General features: G+C 42.2%; 1 protein-coding gene across 1 annotated transcript; it reads left to right on the plus strand.

Moving 5' to 3' along the window:
• Positions 1 to 36: 36 nt before the first annotated feature.
• On the plus strand, positions 37 to 20379 carry kif16bb (kinesin family member 16Bb). Its single transcript, XM_037466321.2, has 20 exons — positions 37 to 441; positions 513 to 576; positions 659 to 769; positions 884 to 1000; positions 1703 to 1800; positions 2836 to 2945; positions 3028 to 3170; positions 3453 to 3621; positions 3934 to 4059; positions 4184 to 4359; positions 4462 to 4527; positions 4612 to 4671; positions 9391 to 9510; positions 9670 to 9721; positions 9809 to 9946; positions 11274 to 11356; positions 12987 to 13075; positions 14672 to 14836; positions 15632 to 15713; positions 16315 to 20379. Exons 1-20 carry the CDS (start codon positions 395 to 397, stop codon positions 18490 to 18492), a joined length of 4194 nt encoding a protein of 1397 aa, XP_037322218.2. The 5' UTR covers positions 37 to 394; the 3' UTR covers positions 18493 to 20379.
• Positions 20380 to 21822: the final 1443 nt, after the last annotated feature.

A 21822-nucleotide genomic window follows, 5' to 3' on the forward strand; every position in this document is an offset into this window, starting at 1 on the left:
ATGAAAGTGGGCACGTATGAGTGGATTTCAATTTCATATAGTGGGTTATTTGATGGGAAGACTTTAAAGTGACGAATTTAAAGTGACATCTGATTTGTATTGGTGGACGCCGTGTTTATTTAGGTTAATAAATTGACAAAACCCATCCATTAATTTACTTAAAGTATTTGAGTTCAACGAGTTAACACAGCATATCAAACCCAGCCCTAGTGGCGAGTATGTGAAGCGCGTCGAATAACAGCACTGGCGACAGGTGTGATAATTAAGTGTGAAATACGCTTCATTCATGTTCACGCAGATGCCTTTACGCGGAAGGCAGACCTCATTTCACAGACGGACAAAACGGGCTGTGACAACCTGTCGTTTCATGTGTTCCGTGTAATCTTGATTATTAATGGCTTCACTGCGAGTAGCGGTCCGAGTCCGCCCTTTGAACAAACGGTAGGTTGAATGACTGCTTCCATTTTCTTTCTGAATGAACTCTTATGCCACTCACGGTCACTCTTCCACAGAGAAAAGCAGTTTTCATCGAGGGTGATAATTCACATGAATGGCAGCTCCACATCTATTCGCAAGGTATTTTGTCACAAAAGAAAATGCACTACACTGCGGGTAATTCAGTTTTCATTAAGCGGGGCCTTTGCATTGGGTATTGTAGCCTCCCTCTATTCAAGTGGACCAACAGAAGAACCAAGACAAGACCTTTGCTTATGACTTCTCCTATGATTCAACGGACCCAGGAGGACCCACATTTATATCACAAGAGAGGGTATCTGTATTCATTGGTTTCCTGCATCATCTTTCCCAGAATTTTGCATCATCTTTTTGTATTGTAGTGTAGGACAAGGACCTTAACCATGACCCTTTTTCTCTGCTGCTTCAGATTTTTCATGACTTGGGGTCTGGAGTCTTGAAAGCTGCATTTGAGGGCTTCAATTCCTGCGTGTTTGCTTATGGCCAAACCGGCACAGGAAAGTCCTACACCATGATGGGTCACACAGTAAGGCCTTCTTTCACCTTCTGGAACCTAAAAAAGAGGGGCTCCTAAAAGAAGTATCTTGAGAGATCGTCTGGGTCTTTCCAAGTTGCCCTTTTGAAAGTGCCCTGTGAATTAGCCCTTCAGTGACTATATTCCCAACACTATAGAGCTTACTTGGCAGAATATTCAAGTAGAGCTAACCAGTGTGCACTTAGCATCGACTTCTTGCAGCATTGGAACAGACCGATGGAAGCTTCATTAGGCGTCTCTTCATTTATCTCTGCGCTTTCTCCCCACTAATCAGAAAATGTGATGAGGGCAGCAACCCACAGCTTTTCTCTCCTCACCTTGCGCAGCAATGGAAATTTCACATTACCAGTGAGCTCTCTGCTTTGTCTACCACAGACTTGTGCAAGGTCACCCACATAGCTGCGTCAACATCCCAGATAATTATATATGGCTCTTAATGCTTACTATCTGTTACTTTGTAATTAAATCGAGGGCATGCAGCTCAGAATGGAATTGCTTTTATGCTTCAGTAACTCTGTATCAGATGAACTGCTGTTTTACTTTTTCATCAGTCTTTGTATGTGCAGAGTTGTGGTCATGGTGTAGTACTGACCAATTATGAGATCACAGTAAGGGGAAAATCTGAAGGTAACAATATGACTGTCATTTTATTAGAACTGCAATTGAGAAATGTATCCCTCTTTGATGTGCCAGGGGGATAAAGGTTTAATTCCACGAATCTGTGAAGGCTTGTTCTCCGAAATATCCCATAGAGGCAAGAGCGAAGCCGTGTCATTCCGCACAGAGGTCAGGTAAGGCACCATCACTCTTCATCATTCATCTAATGCACATCATCCATTGCCTTTAAAAAAAAAAAAGTTGCCAAGGAGAATTTGGCCCTGTCAACTTTTTTTGGTAACAGTGCTGAATTCGAACACAAAAAAAGTGTACTTCATCATTTAACCGATCTTAAAAATAAAACCATAAATGCAAGCCTTTTTTTATGCTGCCGAGCGTTTTAATCCTAATGTAGTAAAGTCTGTTTTAAAAAAGTGTGTCCGGTATCCTCATGGGAACAATTTATTTCATTTGAACAGAAATGGATGAGCCAATTCTTTTATTTTTTATTCAAAAGAGAAATTAAGACTATTTCTAAAATATCCCAGATGATTACATCACATGTCCCTGCTCTACTCCTGAAAGATGTTTGGAGGATGAAATGATGGCTTTTAAGCTCATCAAGCTAGTGTGGAGCTCTTAAGATATCGGTTGGTAGCTGCACATGCATCCCAACATTGTAAAACATACGTATGCTAAAGGAGGTGATGGTGGTTGGAATCACAGTCTGTTACTGACTCAACCATCCTGCCCTTTTGTTGTCACCATAATGTTAATAATAGCAGCTATGAGTCTAGTCATTTAGAAAACCTCTAATATTGTAATCAGTTTGATTTCCGAACACTGTGCCGAAGAACAACCTGAATGGCTCCATCCACAGGAAGGGTCTCTGCCATTCTAACACCGCCATGGTAACATAAAGCCTAATTGCTCCTTGCATTGTGTTTGAATCAGTTACTGATGCAAGTCCTTTTTGCTCTTGCCACACACCTGATTTAAGTGCGCTGCCAAAACATACTTTGCATTTTTTTTGTTTTTTCATTGCTAATGCGAGATGAGCAATGCATGCGCAATAACGTGGAATTGTGCTGCCGTCTTCATAGTCGACTGTGAATGGCAACTTGTTTTGTGCTGTTCAGGTATTTACAGTGAAAGTCTTCATTCATTTGTGCTTTTGTGGCCTCGTAAGCATGCTGTCTTGGATATAATTTAGCCTCTGTCTTTATCAGCTTTTTAGAGATCTATAATGAACGTGTGCAGGACCTTCTCAAGAAAACTAAACCCACAGATGGAGGCTTGAGAGTGAGAGAACACCCCCGCGATGGTCCCTACGTTGAGAGTAAGAAAGTTGTATTTTCAAATGTTCATCTAAAATCTTATGCAATGCAGAAAGTCTAATAAAGTTGACAACTTGTGTGTAGATCTGTCAAAGCTATTGGTACACAACTACAGTGACATGGAGGCCCTGATCCTTCTTGGAAATGCCAACCGCACCACAGCCAGCACGTGCATGAATGATGTCAGCAGCCGCTCCCACGCTATCTTCACCATCAGCTTCACCCAGGTGGGCTGCAGTGCCTAAATGGCTCATTGCTGGCATATCTTGCAAGATGTAACTGAGCAAAACATTTTTCAAAGTTTCCTTTTAAAAGACTTTTGGGTGTTTTGTAAACGCCATCCCTCAAGAGTTCTAATTAGCCGTGTTTATCCGTTTTGTGTAACGCTCATTTATGAAAAAATTTCATCTTCAAAGAGCACATTTGTCCTGATGCAGCCAATCCCTTTGGGAAGTTGCCTCGTTTTAACTAGACTGAGATTGCTCCGTAATGTTTTTTTCATGCCACAGGCCTGGTTTGATGCAGAGATGCCCCGCGAGACGCTGAGTAAGATCCACCTGGTGGACCTGGCAGGCAGCGAGAGAGCGGATGCCACATGCACCACAGGCACGAGACTGAAGGAAGGAGCCAACATCAACAAATCCCTGGTGACCCTGGGCAGTGTGATCTCAGCTCTGGGTAAGTGGCAGTGAAAGCTGACTGACACACCATGATGCCACATATTTATCTTTCATTGAGTTGGTTAGCTCAATTCTATTAAGAACAATTCAATTCACTCCTTCAAAATAAAATGCATTGTATGGGTTATGTGTTTTTGTAGTATTTATTTATTTAAACAGTTGACCCGTACCGTACCGCTCGGTGGAAACGCACCATTAATAGCTGGAATTTCACTGGTTGTTTTCTAGATTTCTGGAAAGCTTTAGGACTAAAATACATCATCTGCTCTAGTTTTCTCATTCAGTGTTTTCTTCCTGTGTGACCTCCCAGCTGATCTCGGTGTGGGAGGACAGTCAAAAAAGAAGAAACCGACCTTCATTCCTTACAGGGACTCAGTGCTGACCTGGCTGCTGAAGGACAGCCTGGGTGGGAACTCTTTGACTACGATGATAGCAAGTATGTTCTGTAACTCCTGTTTTCTTGATGGTAACCACATCGTTTTTTTATTTTTTGTTCAACTTTCTTCTCACAACTGCTCATCAACTTGTGTACTTTTCTCCCTGGTGACCCCCCATGGCAGCGGTCTCTCCCGCTGATGTGAACTACGGGGAGACCCTGAGCACGTTGCGCTATGCCAGCCGAGCTAAAAACATTGTGAACTCTCCCACCGTAAATGAAGACTGCAGCGTGAAGGTGATCAGAGAGCTGAAGGAGGAGGTTACCAGGCTCAGGAGGCTACTAGAGGAAGCCAGTCAGGTCAAAGCTCTCACAAAAAGACATCAAAGATCAATATGTATTAAGGCGTTTTTTTTGCTTCAAAATTTACATTGTGTGTTTGGCTGTCTTCTATTACTCCAGGTTTCTCATGGGGATCCATCTTCCTCTGTGACTGTAGAGGAGGAGCTACATCAGAATCAGACACGGGTGAGTAGTTCTCTTCCAAGTGGAAAATACGGCAGAGTTTTATTTTCCTCTGGAAACCATATTCCCCTCTTCCTCCTCGCCCAGGTCCTCGCACTGACCAAGGAGTGGACCTGCAAATGGGGAGAGACTCAGAGTATTTTGCAGGTATGGCAATCATTCTATTATGTATCTAGATATCTCTATGAACCAGACATTGCCTTCCTTAAACTGCTCGCTCCGTTTTAACACCAACAATCATCAGTGTTATTGATGTTGCAGCCTGCAGTAAAGACATCCAACCAGGTGGTGTCACTGTAAGTCTGGTTAATAGCTAGAGCCGCTCCATGGAGTAGAACAGCTAATGAGGCTGGAGTCAACCTGACATTTAAATTTAATTTTCCATCTATTTAGGTTTAAATGGCATCCAAAAGCTGAGTTCTTGTAATTATCGTAAAGTAATTGTGTGTGTATGTGTGTAATAGTGTTTGAAAGTCTGACAAATAGAAACTGAACAGACGTGCCAGCCTTCCTTTTCAACCCAATATGGTTTCTCTGAGGTTTGGATGGGGTGGCAGCTTCCTTTTCGTAGACCCCAAGCCGTGACAAAAACAATCTGAGCCAACTCAAAGTTTACACTGAACACTTCCTCTGTTGAATTTGTGCCCAAACCACCCAAATAACACCAAATGTCATCTGTTTGCGACTGATCTTACGCGGCCAAGAAGCCCGTTGCATTATTCATGGGACCGTGAAGCGTGGCATTAGAACTATGCAGTGACCTCTTGTTTCCATCCTACATGTTCAGCAGTACATTTTCTCTGGAAGATTTTCAAAGTGTTTTAACTGTTCTGGTCTGAGAAAGATTTGTGTTTGCCAAATTCTAGCAATGCTCCTTCTCCAGAATACCAGAGTTTAAGGATTTTGACCATGCTATATATATGTGTGTGTGCTGGTTAATTAACATTCTGATTTTCTCTGGTGTTAGCAGGTGACATTTAGTGGCTCGACAGCCCTTTACCCATGATAGCGTATTGCAACCCATTAACGGCTATCACCTCTCCCAATTAAGAGGTCCTAAATATTGACATATGCCACTTTAATATTTACTATCTGGAATATTAATTAGACCGTGTTGTAAATTTGTTTCCACGGTCCAGCGGTGATGGCTTTAAGCAAGAGGCCGTGTCTTCAATCCCTACCGGCAGATCTGAAGTATATTCCTTATTTAGAGCTGTGCCCATTAAAGTAGAAGGACCTGTTCTGATGCAACATGAGGCCGGAGTGTTTAACGAATTTTGACTATTTTATTATTTCAGATTTGTCTTGGTGGTGGCGGCGTCTCTTTTCAATACAGTGAAGTACGTCCAGTTTATAGATGGCCACTTAAAATTCAGCACACGTGCGTAACAAAAATAAGCTTGGTCAAATTTGTGGATTTCTTCTTGCAACAAATGGCCTTGTTTGAAATGGAATGGTTCTGATATAATCCAACCTCCATGCATGGCGTTATGCATACAGAAGTGCACGCTATCTATCATTGTCATGTTTCATATATATTTGCCTTTAATTCATTTGATGCCTTTGCTGAGAGCTAAATGAACATGTCTGCTGGGCCGTAAGGAGACAAGTTGACCAAGAGTGGTGTAAACAGAACTTGCAATTCTGTATTCAAAGCAGATTTATAATGCAAAGTTATTCATCGTCAGCTTCCCAGATTGGTTACAGGGCATGTGGGAAAGAGAAAGTAATTAATATGAGATGGATTCCAGTGCAGCCTCTTACCAGACAGAGACGGCAACAGATTGAGAGAACAAAAAAGGCAGGAAGAGTGAAAGTGAAATGTTGTTGTACTTCAGGGGTATATAGCCTTTAAGCGCACGTACACACACACACACACGGACGCCCCCCCCCCCCCCCCCCCCCGATATGTGAGTAGCTCCACTTCATGAGTGGAGTTCTGCTCCCCAGCTGCCCTCTCAGGTCCGCTTGAAACAGTTGTGGGAGGAACCTTAATTTCCGTAAGACAAAATGAACAGCAGTGTTTCTTTGATCCTGTAGGTCTTTGTATTTTCCAAACATGCTGCAATCAGCACAAAGCCACAACTTAAGCTTTGGAAGCTCTGAGCCTGGTTCTGTTTTAATGTCAATTTACCTCAAACTGTCAGCAGTTATGCGTCATAGTTGGCTGTTATTTCATTTCATGACCTTTTTATATCTTGTGAGCAGCTCACTTTTGATTATTCACATGCCAGTAAAGCTGGGCTCCAAACTACGTTATATTTTAATTTATGAAGATTTATTATCTGGCCTTGTTTGAAGCCCACACGCCAAGCACATGTGTTAGGTGCCATTCATACCTACAAGGACTGAAATCTCCCGCTGGGACCTTAATCGGCTCTACTAATAACAGGCAAGATAATATTTACAGTCTTTAAACAAATAATTGGTCAAACTAATACATATTTAGCACAATTATATGCTGACATTTCAACATGACTTGCAATGGGAGCCCGGAAGGGCTTTTGTAAGGTTGAATCCGTCTCTAGTTGCTAACCCCTATGCACATAGCAACAGGCTTTTACTGGAATGCATGTCAAGCTAATTGCATAATGCAACCAGAACAAAAAATGACAACTCTTGGATTGAGATTCTGCTTTTGCTTCTGCAGACACACAAATTCCACAAAGGGGTGAGTAAGAAACTGGACTGTTAATCTGGATGCTGATTTTATTTTCCTGTTCTTTACCAATTGGACTTTAACCAACAGAATCCTAACAAACTGTCTTCATGGCTTTTCCCATCATGCTGTATTCATTTACATCAAAATTCCGACATCTGTGATTTGAAATACAGGTCTTTCAAGGATTTCAAATGCACAAGTTTCTCTCTCTCGGCCTGCATTCAGTACCTGCTTATCTTTTCAGTTGGCCAGTTAATCCACTTCACAGGGCAGACGGGCGGTGAGGAAAGAAGGATTGGTTGGCCTATGGAAGAATTTTGAAATGCATATTAACGCAAGTCAGAATCTCAACCGTTGAATATTGAGAAAAATCCATTTAAAATTCCGCCCAACCACAGATGATAGCTTTTAATGGGAGACTAAAGGCTGCTCGAGCCTGGCTGCTGGTCTGGGCCACAATTAATTACAGTTTGTACACCAGCTGCATCAATCTGAAAGCATAGCACACTAATACAGACAACTTTCTCTGTATGTGTGCACATTTTAGTAGAAAGTAAAAGGGTCATTTGTTGTGGGAAGAGAGTGACACAGTGGATTAATCTGCCAGGCTGCTCCTCACCACCTAATGAAGTTTGTGAAGAATCCCTTTTAATTAAGTACAGGCGCTGAGGTCGATGCCTCTCCTTCTTCATTAAAAAAAAAAAGATTTCTCCCCTCTCACAGCTGCCAATGAATGAGGTGGTGCTGGCGGTGGACAGATCTCTCACTTCACGGTCCAATCTATACCAAAGAGTAGGAGGTTGAAAGAGAGGGGAACTAGTTTATGCAGAGTGTTCCCCCCGAATCCTCCATATGTGAGATTTTCCGCTCTGCCTCTTGGGGAGGTACTTATGATAATCCATGGCAATGCGAGGCATTAGTCAATCAGTTTAACAGAGGAATACTTCTGATAGGGCCACTCAAGCTTGGGTAGACTCTGGGTTATTGTATCATGGCCCTGGGAGGAAAGGTTACTGGCCTCAAACACTTTTTCTAGAGTTTCTGTTCATTTAGTGTCTTTTCAACCGAGCAGGTCATCCCAGGCTAAACGTCTTATTTCTTCTTAAATAATTGGGAAATGCTCAACAAAGTCATTCAGTCTGCACACTGGTATTTCCTAAATCTTAACTTGGAATTTAAATAATTCCAAATTATATTTTCTATAAAGAGAAATGAATACGTCATTCCTTGACTCATGCTTTTACATTTCCTCAGTAACAAATATCGGAGATGGAGACCAGAGGTTTTAAGCTTGCCTGTGCTTTTAGAAATGTCTTTGAACGAGCAAATAAATGTCTCTACTTGCTATGGCACTTCTGTAGAGGGGTTGCTGTTACACAATTTCAATACACATTAACAGGTTATTCTGGACAAGCAGAACAGATCTTTTTTCCCCCATTAGTTTCTGTATGATGGCAGTTTCAATGCATCTGTAATGTTGCTTTGTGTCACTTTAATTATGTATAAGTCAATCTGTGTTTTAATATGCGCATTGAAGAGTTTTCTTCATTCACTCTGAGATTGGGACCTGATGCAAACTCGTGCTCTATTTTGTGTGGGAGATTAAAATATCCCCGTTAAATGGTCATTGAGCAATTAAAATTCCTCAAATTATTCTATTTATGGAAAATAAATGCTTTGACAACGAGATGCTTTTTACTTTATGAATTCATTTTAGTTTGACCTTCCATACAATACTTCGGTGAGATGCATTGTAAACAACTCACCTGAAGTTTATTGCCGTTATGCGGTGGAAATATATTTAACAAGCGCTGTATTTCAACATTAATGTTGATAGCTGTGTATCAATAAAGGCGGTGGTTCATGGTATACAACCTGCCTTGTGTTTGCATCTATTTCGCTCTCTGAACACAATGTAAAGTTTGACTCTCGCCACGGTAATCTGAATGATTTATGGAGTCTCTTCTGCCGTTAGGCCCTCTGCCGCTTCATGGTGACACATGGTTGGAACACCGCTGCACTTCTTGGCCTTCAGGCGAGGAAGAGCAGTCATAAAGAATTCAGTTTTCTTCTGGTTGCCGTTTAATGTCTGTCAGCAGTTTTTTTTAAATTTTATTTTAGATTGTGTGCCTTTCCAGCTACAGGCTTTTGGAGTATTTCCCCCTCGCCCCATCATGGCGTGTTTTTTTGTATTCTCTCTACAGGAGGAGACTGTGGCTCTGAGGAAGGAGGGTAGTGGAGTGGTCCTGGGCTGCCAGTTACCGCATCTGATCGGCATTGATGAAGACCTGCTCAGCACTGGAATAGTCCTGTATTATTTGAAAGTGAAAAGACGATTTTAACTTCATATAATTTACACATAATGTTACACATAATAATGTCTAACACATGTTAGACATTATTACCAGCTACGGTCTAATGCTTTTGTTAATTGGCAAACAGCTTGCATATTGTATATTACCTTTTTTTAAACTTTGCCTTAGGAGGGCAGAACAGTGATTGGGAGTGACGAATCATCATGCAGTCAGGATATTGGTTAGTCAAGGTTACTAAATTACCAGCTGCTGTTATTAAATATATATACATATAAGCATGGTTTATTTTTATTTAATTGTATTGTAGTACTCCATGGGTCTGGGCTCCTCGGTAAACATTGTGTGCTTGAGAACCGGGCAGGGACCGTGACGCTGATCCCTCAGGATGGTGCACTGTGTTCAGTCAACGGCTCCGTGGTAACTGATCCCTGCCAGCTGTCTCAAGGTAAGCATTTCTACAGTGCTTAATATACATGTGATCTTCATTAAGAATTGTTGGGGAGGGGGCTGGGCCGGTGGTGCTTTTATGTAATGAAGGTGTCTCTGTCAGATTCCCAATTAACGAGTAGGAGGTAATAACTTACTCTTCCGTTTTAAGTGTTGTTATAAGGTCGCTGCATCACGTCTAGACATTGAATCTACTCTGTGTCCCTGGCACTCCACTCCCACGGCCGTGTGCTCGGACCATGAGGGGATTGTGAACACAACCCTCCACAGGGCAGATGCATTTTCCCTTACTAAACATTTGAAGGGCGAGGGGCCTCAGACAAAGCCCCAGGTCCTCCATTTAATTGGCAGATAGAATTGATAGGGCCGAAATGTTTGAAGTGGGCCAGAGCATTAACCTTTCAAAGGGTGGAGCAAAAGCTGATGTAAAACTGCTGCCCCCTTGAGCAGACCCTGCTTGCCGGGGCCGGGAGATTTCACCTCTTACTACCTCCTCATCCACACTGGTTTGCTTTGCAGAGATAATAACTGCACAGCAAACCAGTCTGCACACAGCCCGGCTAGGCCAGTCTCTTTTATAACCATTTCAATTCATCCAATATCCCCTTTAGAAACGGCTGCATCTGAGGCTATTTTCCTGAACAAATGATAGTAATTTTCAGTCCGATAGCAGCTGGAATCCATCACTGGCTGCTCTCTCAGGTGCTTTGTCACTCGTCAGAAGTCATTAGTAGTAGCAAGATTAGTATTTGCTGGGCTGAGAGGAAGGAGAAGGTAGAGACCTCGAGAAAAACTGTGAATGTGGCCATATAGGCGTGTGTCTGCTATATAAACCCTAATATAGTTTCAATTCCATAGATTTACAAGACTTCTCCAGTTTCTTTGGATCATTTTCTCTGATAAATCATCCCCTTAGTCTAGGTCACTACCAATCACATTGGGGATTTTTATTCTTCGCAATTCATTAACTTTAACTCGGCAGAGGAAAATGTTGAACTTTTTGTTCTATTGGCTTTCCCCAAGTTTAGTACAGAGACCGTATGCTGGAATGCCGCAATGACAGCTAGATTCCCCGGCCTAAAGTCTAATACCTTTTTTGTGCATTATAGATACTGTGTGACGCCTCCAAAGGTTACCTGGCAGACTTTCAGTACCATTACAGTCAATGGCATCTGTCTTGGAACAGATCCCAAATGGCCTCTGTCACTCTCTCACTGTATTGCATAATTTAATGCTTGCTGCAGCATTTATACCAAGTCAGAGATGGTAAGTGAGGTGGTGATGTGTACCTTTTTTAAAATACTGTACATCTTCCTTATCTCTAGGTGACATCACACAGTTAGGAAGAGGAAGCTTGCTCCGGTTTAACCACCCGACTGAGGCCGCCCAGCTCGGAGACAAACGGCAGGTATTGACGTGACCCAAAACCACTTTGGACGGGCCATATTTTTGTAAAGCTGACTGAGCCTCTTTTGGAAAGGTTGCCGTCAGAACTATGTTCTCTGCTGGTAATTTTTTTTTAAAGCATGTCAGCGTTGTGCACTTTGTTTCCATAACTACCAGCTGTAATATCTGCTTCCTTCAGCAAATGTTGCTCATGTTGACTCGATTTATCACTAGATGCCACACCATGAAGTCAAACAGCAGCACTAGTGTGATCCATTCTGATCAGTTATTTACCAGCAGATTTTTCAGCAGCCACTGCTTGTTTGTGCATATTTAGTATGAAACTACTTCATTCTAAATAATTAGCTCTCAAAAAAGCTGAGAACCTGCTAGTCATGATGAATCTCTCCATGATGCTGACTTGTTTTAAACTATCTGCTGTTCATGAAAGAAATCCAGGTGCTCAAGCTTTTAAATTTGCCTGCTTGAAGCGTTGTGCGACGCACAAAACCCAATCAGTGGTTCTCTTTAAATGATTAGTTCATGTTTAAAGTGTTCTTTAAAAGTTTGGGTCACGCAAGTGGGCAGTATTATGTTAATATGATTCATTATTATGTAATGAAAAAAAATGAGGGATACTCATGAACCACAACAAACTTTAATACGGTCCACTTTGCTCCGCTGTTGAAATTTTGTGAATAACGCGTTCAGTTATTTAGATATGATAATATATACAGGAATAGTCTTTACTAAAAAAAACATTGACATTATTTTCTGTAAATTAATGTCAAGGTGACACCTAAATTCTCCTTTTTGCAGCCTTTCTTCTTTTGGAGGTTACAATATAACCAGCATGTAGCACTATGTGCAGAGGTTTTAAGTTAAGAATACTAGTATCTGTAAGGTGCTACCTCTTGTTAGTCAATTTCATGGCAGAATTGTGTAGAAGAGGACAAATGAACCCAATCAGGGGAATGACTGAAGTGAAGTTTGTTCATACCGTTAAACCTACCATCGGAGTGCAAAGAGCACAACTGAAGCAGGTTGCAGACAAAAAGGTACAAAATCAGGCTCCTTTTAAGAATTTCCTCCTGTGCTGTACATTTTATGTTGTAAAATTGATTCACACCCTTTTTTTTGATGCAGCTGTACTTCTGGTTCTGACAGCTTTCATCTCTTTGCATTATTAAAAATTGCACCTCATTACAGCAGAGGAAAGCTACAACATTAAAAACCTACTGCGGTGCATAGATGATTCTTCCCCATTCATTCTTAATGGTTATTTCAAATAAGATGCTCTGAAGAGTTGCAAATTCACTCAGACTTATGGGATACTACAACTCAGAATAGCATGTGTAACTCTGGCTTTAGAAAGCAATATATTTGAGCAGTGCTAAAGACTGTAAAAGAGACTGCACTGCATTTTATTGTAGGATCATGTGATAGTTCTATTCATTTGGAAGGTCTTTCATATATCAGACATAACATTTATTTTCAAACGTTAAAGCTCTTTTGGTCTACTCTTGAGTTTTGTGTAAAAACGGCAGTCTATAATCATTGCATAATTGCAAATCTACCGCAGGCAGCTGTCAATCACATCGGTCAGAGTGCACAATATGTTTCACAGTGCTGTCTTGTCCTGTTGTCTGCAGAGAGGGCTGCTTTCTGACTTTATCCTGAACTTGACTGACCCGTCCAAGTCTGCTGAGAATCTGTCCGAGGTGATGCTGCAAAACCCAGGGTGAGACTTGTGCCGACATGTGTAATGGCTCTCTTCACTCTGTGACCCTGGTGTAACTAAACCCAGTCCAACTCAATACTGTCTGAACCAAATGTATTGGTGGACGGTTCAAATTTTGGAGGGGGGAACCCAAGCATCAATTTCTTCTCTAGGGAAAAGATCCCATCCAAGAAGCAGCACCTCATCTCTGGTGATTCGTGCTGCTTTCAGTGAAACACCTGCAACTGTTCTCCCACTCTGCTGGTCTGATTCTGCTCGGATGTGAACGTGTAAATGCTTGTGTTTTGTGTATATTCACCTACTTGAAGGCTGCACCACAGAAACACTTTGTTTGTGGGCGAAAATGTGAAGAATAGAAATCTGTAGGAGTTGGTGGTGGAGGGAAACAGACGGCCTAATTGAAGTCCGTAGGTGTTAATGGCAGGTCAGCGTTAAGACTGACAACCATGTGGAAATATACAGAGGACAATGTCATGATAGCTTTGCAGAATTGGTTTTTCTTTTTCACTAAACACACATCGGAAAGTATTCCGTCTAATACTTTGAACTAGTTGAATATGGCCTGCTGAACTGCCACCACATAAAATGGCCCTTAGTTGAAAATGACAACATATAATTTGAATTCAAACTGTCAATGACAATTATTGGCCAAGACTTTCACTTGAGTTTGGACAGGAAGAGGCAAACTGCTCAACAAAATGTCCAACCTGTTCCTTAAAGCGTGGCTTGGCTTCGAGACTACTATCCCAATCTTTAATTCACGGATACGTGTGAATTTATTTCAGCTGAACATTTCCTCTAAGCTGAGAGCTGCTGAAATCTATTAAATGGAGCTTTTAGTATTTAGACCTGACTGATATTCCTAGTAGAGCCAAGAAGGGGCTACGTTTTCTGTTCTAGCAACATCACATGCTTTTGTTTAAATTTTGTATGAATTTATGGCTGTCCGCAAGACCCACTTCTTACCTTCTGGATAAAGTTGTCCAACTGTTTTTGACTCATCCTTCATCACATGGACTGTAACAGAGACTGAAACCTGAGACTGTATGTTGTAGTGTGCACTCAGAGCCACCCGTGACAAAGTGGGGCGGCTGGTGTTTGACCCATGCGGCTTTTAATGGCCACCTATGCTCTGAAAGTCCTTTATCTGACAAACCTCAGTAATTTTCCATCTATGGCCACAAGGCAAAGTGGCAACTTCACAATTTTTACCTCCTCCGGCCTCTTGACAGGCTGTTATTAAGAGTTTGAACCTCCTAAAATGGTGTTTTTACCCTTGTTAAAGTCCATCATTCTTGGATCCCCTGTCCCACTTTTCACCCCGTGCTGTGCCTTCAGAGCAGGGGGAACAATCTTGACTACAAAGACATCCAGCACTAAAAGCTGCAACCTTATTCATTTGAATTTTCCTGTCACTTTACGGGGCTTTCCTTGTTAACATCCCAGGTCCCTCTTTCAAATGTGTGTTGGAGTGCTATAAAACTACCACAAATCGAAATGGAAATACTAAGATATGGTATAATATGGCTTGAAGTATGCATATGAAAGGTTAGAGGACTTCTCATAACATCTGTGGGTGTACAATGTGATGACTAGGAGGATGAGAGAGGAGCTCAATCAGCAGGAGGTGGAAAGGCGGCAAGTTGAAAGCATGAACCAACGCGACATCAAAATACTTTCAAAGGAAAACGCCGGGGGTCTCCATCAACAGAGCGCAGGAGAGAAGACCACGGGGACACATCTGGAGGAGACTGCCGATGGGTGAGTTTGGTAGAGGGAACTGCTCTGTGGAAACGTTAAGTCCACTGTTTGTCTAGCAGTTTTGTTTTCAGTGAGACCTCTGTAAACCCTGGCATGTGAGGAAAGAGTGTGACAAAATAAAGTCCAGAAAATGTGGTCAACCTCTGAGGCTGGGAATCCCAGATCAGTGTTTCCCCATTCAATCATGTGAGCAGACAAACATTGCCGAGTACAGAACATCCTCTGCACTGATCCCCAGGATCTTCCAAAATCCTTTAATCATCCCGAAGACCTCCACTGCAATCCCTCTTGTGGGCGTTGCCAATGCTTTAGCGCTCCTGCTTTTCCCCTTCACCAACCTGCTGCAACACACAGAGCTCAGCCAAAGCCTCTGTTTACTGTCCGAGATCATTCAGAGTTGTACATTTAGTTTCTGCTCCCCCCTCCAGAGGGCTGAGTATTGTATGTAAATCCTCAAATCAACATGCACAGATTCTATTTAATTTCACAGCTAGTAGAGTGGCGCTAATCTCATTCAGCAATTTGGTCTGTTTGCTTTTCAAACCTAATGGATGATTTTTGTGAACTGGGAGATTGGGGGTTATGCAGTCTTGTCTTTTGCTTGCAAACTGTTTAAAGTCTCCGGTGTCAGACCACAACAAATAACATTTGCTTTTGCAAACAAAGAGCCTGGCAGCAAGCATAAGCATTTAAACACAGGTGTATTGTGCACACGTCCCTTCATATCACCCTTGTTCTCAAGGTAAACATGAAATGTATTTCAATATTGTCTTATCGCTTGTGTCCTTTCTTTAGCCAGATGAATTTGCTGGTTGCAGAGACGGCTGAAGTGCCGAGCTGTCCTACCTCCCCTACAATAGACCGGGACAGGACTGCAGTATGTATTCACACTTTATCTGATCTACTTTTAGATAACCACTCACTCTTGATTAAAAGTAAGTTTATAGAAATGACGATGTATTCAATAAGCCATAGGTAGTTTCTGCATAGAATGAATCGTTTTAAAACATTTGAATAAAGCTAAGCACTAAAAAGTCAGACTTTGCTTTGTAGTTTATCTATCCAGCCACTATAAAGCCATCGTTCCTCCTGCTTGTCTCTGCAAAACGAGCAAACCTCTCCAGCCAAGCCCAATACCTTCTTTTGATGATGCATTAAATACTTTTTCGAATGGTTTATTATGCACATTTTCTTTAAAACCCCTACAGTGTAAAGGATTTTCATTTTAGGAAAGGACGTTGCAATGATAGCACTTTTTAAGTATTTTTTGTTTATACATGTTCCTTGTTGGTCTTTATTATAAATTAATACATACATTTGTGTTGTTTAAAGGAACCTGAGATAAATTAATATATTCCCTTCTCAGCAATGGCAGTATTCATTTAATAGTAAATTGCATAAAGTAAACTAGATATCAGAATGATTAAAATCTTTAAGTTTTGGCTGCTCATAGTTTCTCCTCTTTTCACATAAAATAGGCCGCGCCTGGAAAATCTCCCGTCCCTCACACTAGATCTGAGTTCGATGGAGACACACTACAGGGTGGGACATGCCCCAGAGATGGCCCGAAGCAGGAGGGGGACTTGTGTCATCAATCAGGGCCCGAGCTTTCCTCCACGACCACTCAGAGTGGAGCGGGAGTTGCAAGCTATAACGAAGAAGGGGTTTGGTCAGGGGATGGCAGCCTCCAGCAGACAAGAGTCCTGGGCCCGGGTGATGGATGTGGCACAAAGCCAGAGGGGAATGCTAACAAGATCAAAGGCAGCATGGCTGACTGCTACAAGGAGAGACCCGACTCTGGTGGGAGCTCATTAGGCATCACGTCCCACCTGCAGAGCAGTGCCAGCACTGGCTCCACGTTTGTCCTCCCACAGACCAGCACTCATTCTCGGCTCCACGAAAAGCCTCTTAGCAGTCAGGCAGCATGCTGTCCCCCCGAGGAAACCTCTTTCAAGGGCCAGTTTGGTTGTGGAGAGATGGATGAAGCTGGTGGTTTGGAAGAGATCCCGAAAGCGTGCAGGACTGAGACTGCAGCAGCCACAGTTCAACACTCGGGGCTGGGTTCTTTGGTCAGCAGAGTTTCTTTGATTTTCCAAGATGCCGGTCGTTTCCTGTGGAGCTCTCGCACAGTATTGCAGCAGGTCAAGGAAGAGGGACTACAGCCCGTCGGGGCCCGCTGGTCCAGCCATGTTGTCTCTGTGGTCAGGGAAAGTTATGTTCTGTCTGTAGTGAAGGACAGCCGGGTCTTCTCCATGGTGAAAGGGAGCTTTGTCTTCTCTCTCTTTAAGGATAGTCAGATAGTTTCCACGGTGAAAGATCTATCTCTTATACAGCACATCCAGATGGAGTTGGCTAAAAGGATAATGCCTGAAGAGGGAGCTCAGATGGAAATCTTTAGCAAGGCAGAGGACATACCACTAATGCCAGAAGATATCTGTGCAAGGAATGCTGCAATCAGAGATCTGAAGTTGACACAAGAGCAAAACATGTCTTCTATTGAAGTACAGGAACGCACTACAGATCTGTTGCTGGAAAAACACAGGAAGAAAGATGTTACCCGCGCAGCCGAGGACAAAGCCAGGACATTAGAGAACCCGAGGACTGTGCAAACCACAAACAATGTCCAAATCTTCTGTCAAACATTGATCAAATTTCCAGCTTCCCTTTTAAACTTGCAAACATTACCATTTGTTGACCTGATGGATGCTTTACGGTCCATCATCCCCACCTCAGTGCTCACCTGCGAGAGTATTGTAGCTCTCTATTGGGTTAATGTTGCTAACTGCAGCCATCCTGAGCCGCATCCTGCCCTCCTGATCCTGGCGGAGACCGGCCTCTTCGCCCTGAGCGCCAATTTTGGGCTCTGGCTTTTGTTCCATCACATCCCCATGTTCCAGCTGAAAGAGGTGCAGATAGGCTTAGCAGACCAGAGTCTGCGTTTGATGGGTGCCACGGAGGAGAGCATCCTGGGGGTCTACACACACAGCCAGCAGCTTACCAAGGCGCTTTGCGGGGGCATACTTGCTGTCATCGGCCCCGGGGACCACACGTTGCCTCAGCACCCACTGCTCCATGGAGACTTGACGAAGTTGTCTTTCGACTGGGAGGCCTGCGTACCGGACCTGCAGCTGGATGCTGGTTTAAGGGTTTACAGCCAGTTTCAGAAAAGTCTTGCCGATCTGGTTTATCTTCTTCATTGTAACATGGATCAACAAGCCGTGACCCTGGCAGAGGTGCAGATCCTACTGTACACCGGTGTAAGGGTATGCATCAGCCCCAACAGCAGCACAGAGTCTCTGGCACAGCTTTTACTCACTGACACGTACCTCGGTCTGGTGCAGGACAACGCTGTCTTTCATCAGACTCTTCCCTCAGTCACCATCGCACCCTGCCGTTCCCAATTCCATGACTTAACGCTGCGTCGGTGCTCGGATGTGCGTTGCGTGCTGGTGCACGATGAAGACGAGCATGGCGCTGTCACCGTGGATGTGATCCTGGCCCATGTGAGGGGCAGGAGTCGCCCTGAAAACCCCACTAAGGCCGCTACCTCACCTGGACAAGCTTCAAATTCATCTCATCATGCAGAAGTGTGGAAATTAACTCTCAGTTGCTCCTCTGAAGCGGCCTTCCTGATTAATCACTTGTCAAATGTCTGATCGAGGACTGATCATCCAGTAATGAACGGTCTCACTCACAGGGATCCAAAGTGCATCATAACCACACAATGCAAAGAGTGGTGAATCAGTGACAACCATGACTTATTTAAAACGTCCTCTTGATTTATTTTTCATAGATTTTGTGGTGTTGTCCTTTTTTAATAATGCACGGCTTTATTACTTTTACCAAACCCTTGACTTTCTTCGCTCTTGCATTGTTGTTCATTGATTACTCGCCATGCATTATTTTTGTCAAAAAGCTTGTCTTTATCCTAGTTTAATATGGAATCTTTTAAATATTTGAAGGTCTGACATTGAGGATTGAAAACATGTATAACTGTTTAATTGGTTTCATGGGCATTTATATTTAAGATTTTAGATTACCAATCTGACATTACTTACTTAAATGGTGTGTATATTCATGTCTTTGAACTAATATGTGAAGTTTCTTAAATTTTATATAAAATAAATATTTGAAAGTAAATCCACTGCTCCTTTGGAGTTACTTACCACATAGGATGCAAAATATGTTCTAATAATGGGACCTTTTATTTTTCACGGTGGTGCTGTGCATGAATCTGTATTCCGCTCTTAACCAATTTAAGAATAGGGATACGCTCCTGAATCTCCTGTAAAGTTACAAACGGAACAAAAGCTCCGTAGAATGATTCCCATCAGACAACATTGTCTGATTGTCTGCAAGACAAAAACATCTTCACTGTTTAAATTCCAACTGGTTGATCATGCGGCATCACAGAGAAATATAACTTTTTGTGGGTTGGAGCTAATGACTCTTTGTCTTGACTGAGTGGCCTGATCCAGCATGGGAAATTACAGGGGCAATACAGTGCAATCAGTCCTCTTGTCTGCTCCGGTATGAGGGATGGAGGTTTGGCTGTGAGTGAGGAACCGATTCAAACATTGTATTGTTTTTTTTGTTTTTTTTCTCTTTTCCTCAAGACAATTACAGTTCAAACCAACTCCTGTGTATCATGCCTCTCTGCCAGTGAAACACAAAAGGCAGACCGATCATAATCTGATCAATTGAAATAAGGCTAGTTTAATATAAACTGTAAAATGAGTTGGTGTGTGTTTTGACATTAAAGATTAGTTATTTTTATTCTGAAAGGAGAACCCACTACAGTTATCTCATTAGTTCAAAGTGGCCCGTGTGTGGAATGGACAGGAGGTGCTTGCTCTCAGATCAGATACACCAGCCCACTGGCAGGCTTTCAACCTCTAATCATTACTGCGTGTGATTTCCCACCGGTTCTAATGCGCAAAGTCATTGACAGCACATAACAGGATAATTTGTTTACCTCCTCCTTTGGAAGCATGTGAACGTGACCCAGTCGGTTCTCTCATTGCTGAACTGTTGATGGACTGAAAGATTTCTAATCAGCCGGGTCATTCTGCAGCGTCGTCCCGTCTATAATCAAAGCCGTTTTAGACTAATTTAAAACCATCCTTTTTAGTTTCTTCTGGTATTGTCACTACTGCTTAAAAATAGGCATCCTTTAAAAATGACAATCAGGCTTCTATTAGAGATTATCTATTGCAATAACCAACCCCTGTGTGCCTTGAACCTTCAAAATAGAGTACAAACGCTTCTTTTTAAAATTTCACTTCAATTTGAGAAAATGTACCACCTGAATAAATAAAACCATTTCCCTTAACAAAGACACAATGGTTTGCCATTTGTAGATTATACAGCCTCTATTAGTCACTTAGTCACAATTAGTCACTTTCTAATTGTTCACAACGTTGTCAGTCATTTTGTTCCTACTAGCATCCTCCTCAGGGCCTTTTTGTTGTCACTATTGCCACTTAAGGACTTCTGTTCAGTCAAGCCCAGATTTTTCCAGTGCCACTATTTTGTATTACTGCTCAGTTCATGTATTGATAAAACTATATTTCAGTCATGACGTTGTGCTCAGTTGTTCATGACCCATTTGTCAGCACAACCCTAATCAGCAGAGTACATATTGGCTTCCTCAGTTTTGGTAAGAATAACTGAAATTAAACAACTGTGCAAAGATAGGAGACTTTGTGACTGAAACGTTGCTGATTGTGTGAAGGGAAGCAGTATGGCTTCTGGGTATGGTCATTAGACAAAGTCCCCCTCCCTTTTAAGGCCTTGTGTCAAGGACACTTTTACAAGTTCAATTCTTTCTGAGTGGATGTCTTTTTAAATGTCCCATATCTGTATCCCCACTGTTTTTAATTAATTACCCTCAAAAGAAGTAGAACGTACTTCACGTTATTTCTGAACTACAATCTAATGAAGGCAAGTGTTTGACAGCACTGGCGTGCTTTATTGCGGCCCCTGATGGAACGCGTTTGGGGCGAGCCTCGGAGGAGACGGACACAATGGCGACCTGAATGTCACAGGCATCTTTGAGCGGCTCTCATTTGTGAATATCTGTCCACGGGCTATAGAAAACTCTGCGGCCTCTAGAAGGATGAGTTTGTCACACCGTGCCATTTTTTTTAAATTGGACTCCATCTCTCCCTGCTCTCCCCGGCTCTGTTTTGGACCGCACAAGAGCTTCATTAGCATTTGCAGGAACGACAAGACATTTACCACCATGGATTGTGACAGATTTCACAAGCTCAATTTTACTGTTGCCCGGGGGGGAAGCAGTTCTCACCATCTGTTGACTGTAACCGACTGAACCCGGCACTTCTATGAGAGGCTGCCCTAAGAACAAATCTGCTCTTTACAAGAAGTATTAATGAAATAAAGATTTGCGTTAAAACGTTTTATTTTTACATTTACATTAGTGTGAGGATCGTATTTTAATTTTCCAGAAGCTCACTTGCTTGGATTGCGTGAGTCAATTTCAACTTTTAATTGGCAGGAGGGTGAATGCATTTAGATTTTAATTAGTTTTTTATGAAATGACTTATGTTTGAGGACAATGTTGCAGTTACACAGTAGAAAAAAATTGCAATCCCAAACTTTGCAGTCATTGCACTGATTGGGACTGGAGTCTTGATGCAGGCAGTGGGGGTCAGCTTGAGATGCTTTTACACAATACATATTTATTTTGTTAATGATAAATTATTAGTGTGCGATGTTAGTTTTATACTTATTTGATGTGTTGTATTCTGGTGAAATAAGGCGAGATGTATAAGATGGAGCTTAAGAAGTAATGAAATTAATGAGTTGAGAAATATGTAATAAGGAAGTTATATTACTCATGTACAGGGCTCTTATTCACCTCATTTGGTTTAAAGGAATGGCATTAAGAGTCAAGATCACTGCTAATCACCTTTCAACATGCCTATGCTTTGTGTAATTATTTTTTTCTCATGAGCAGCTTATCT

This window comes from Pungitius pungitius, chromosome 13 (genome assembly GCF_949316345.1).
Source record: "Pungitius pungitius chromosome 13, fPunPun2.1, whole genome shotgun sequence".
Classification (NCBI taxonomy): Eukaryota; Metazoa; Chordata; class Actinopteri; order Perciformes; family Gasterosteidae; genus Pungitius; species Pungitius pungitius.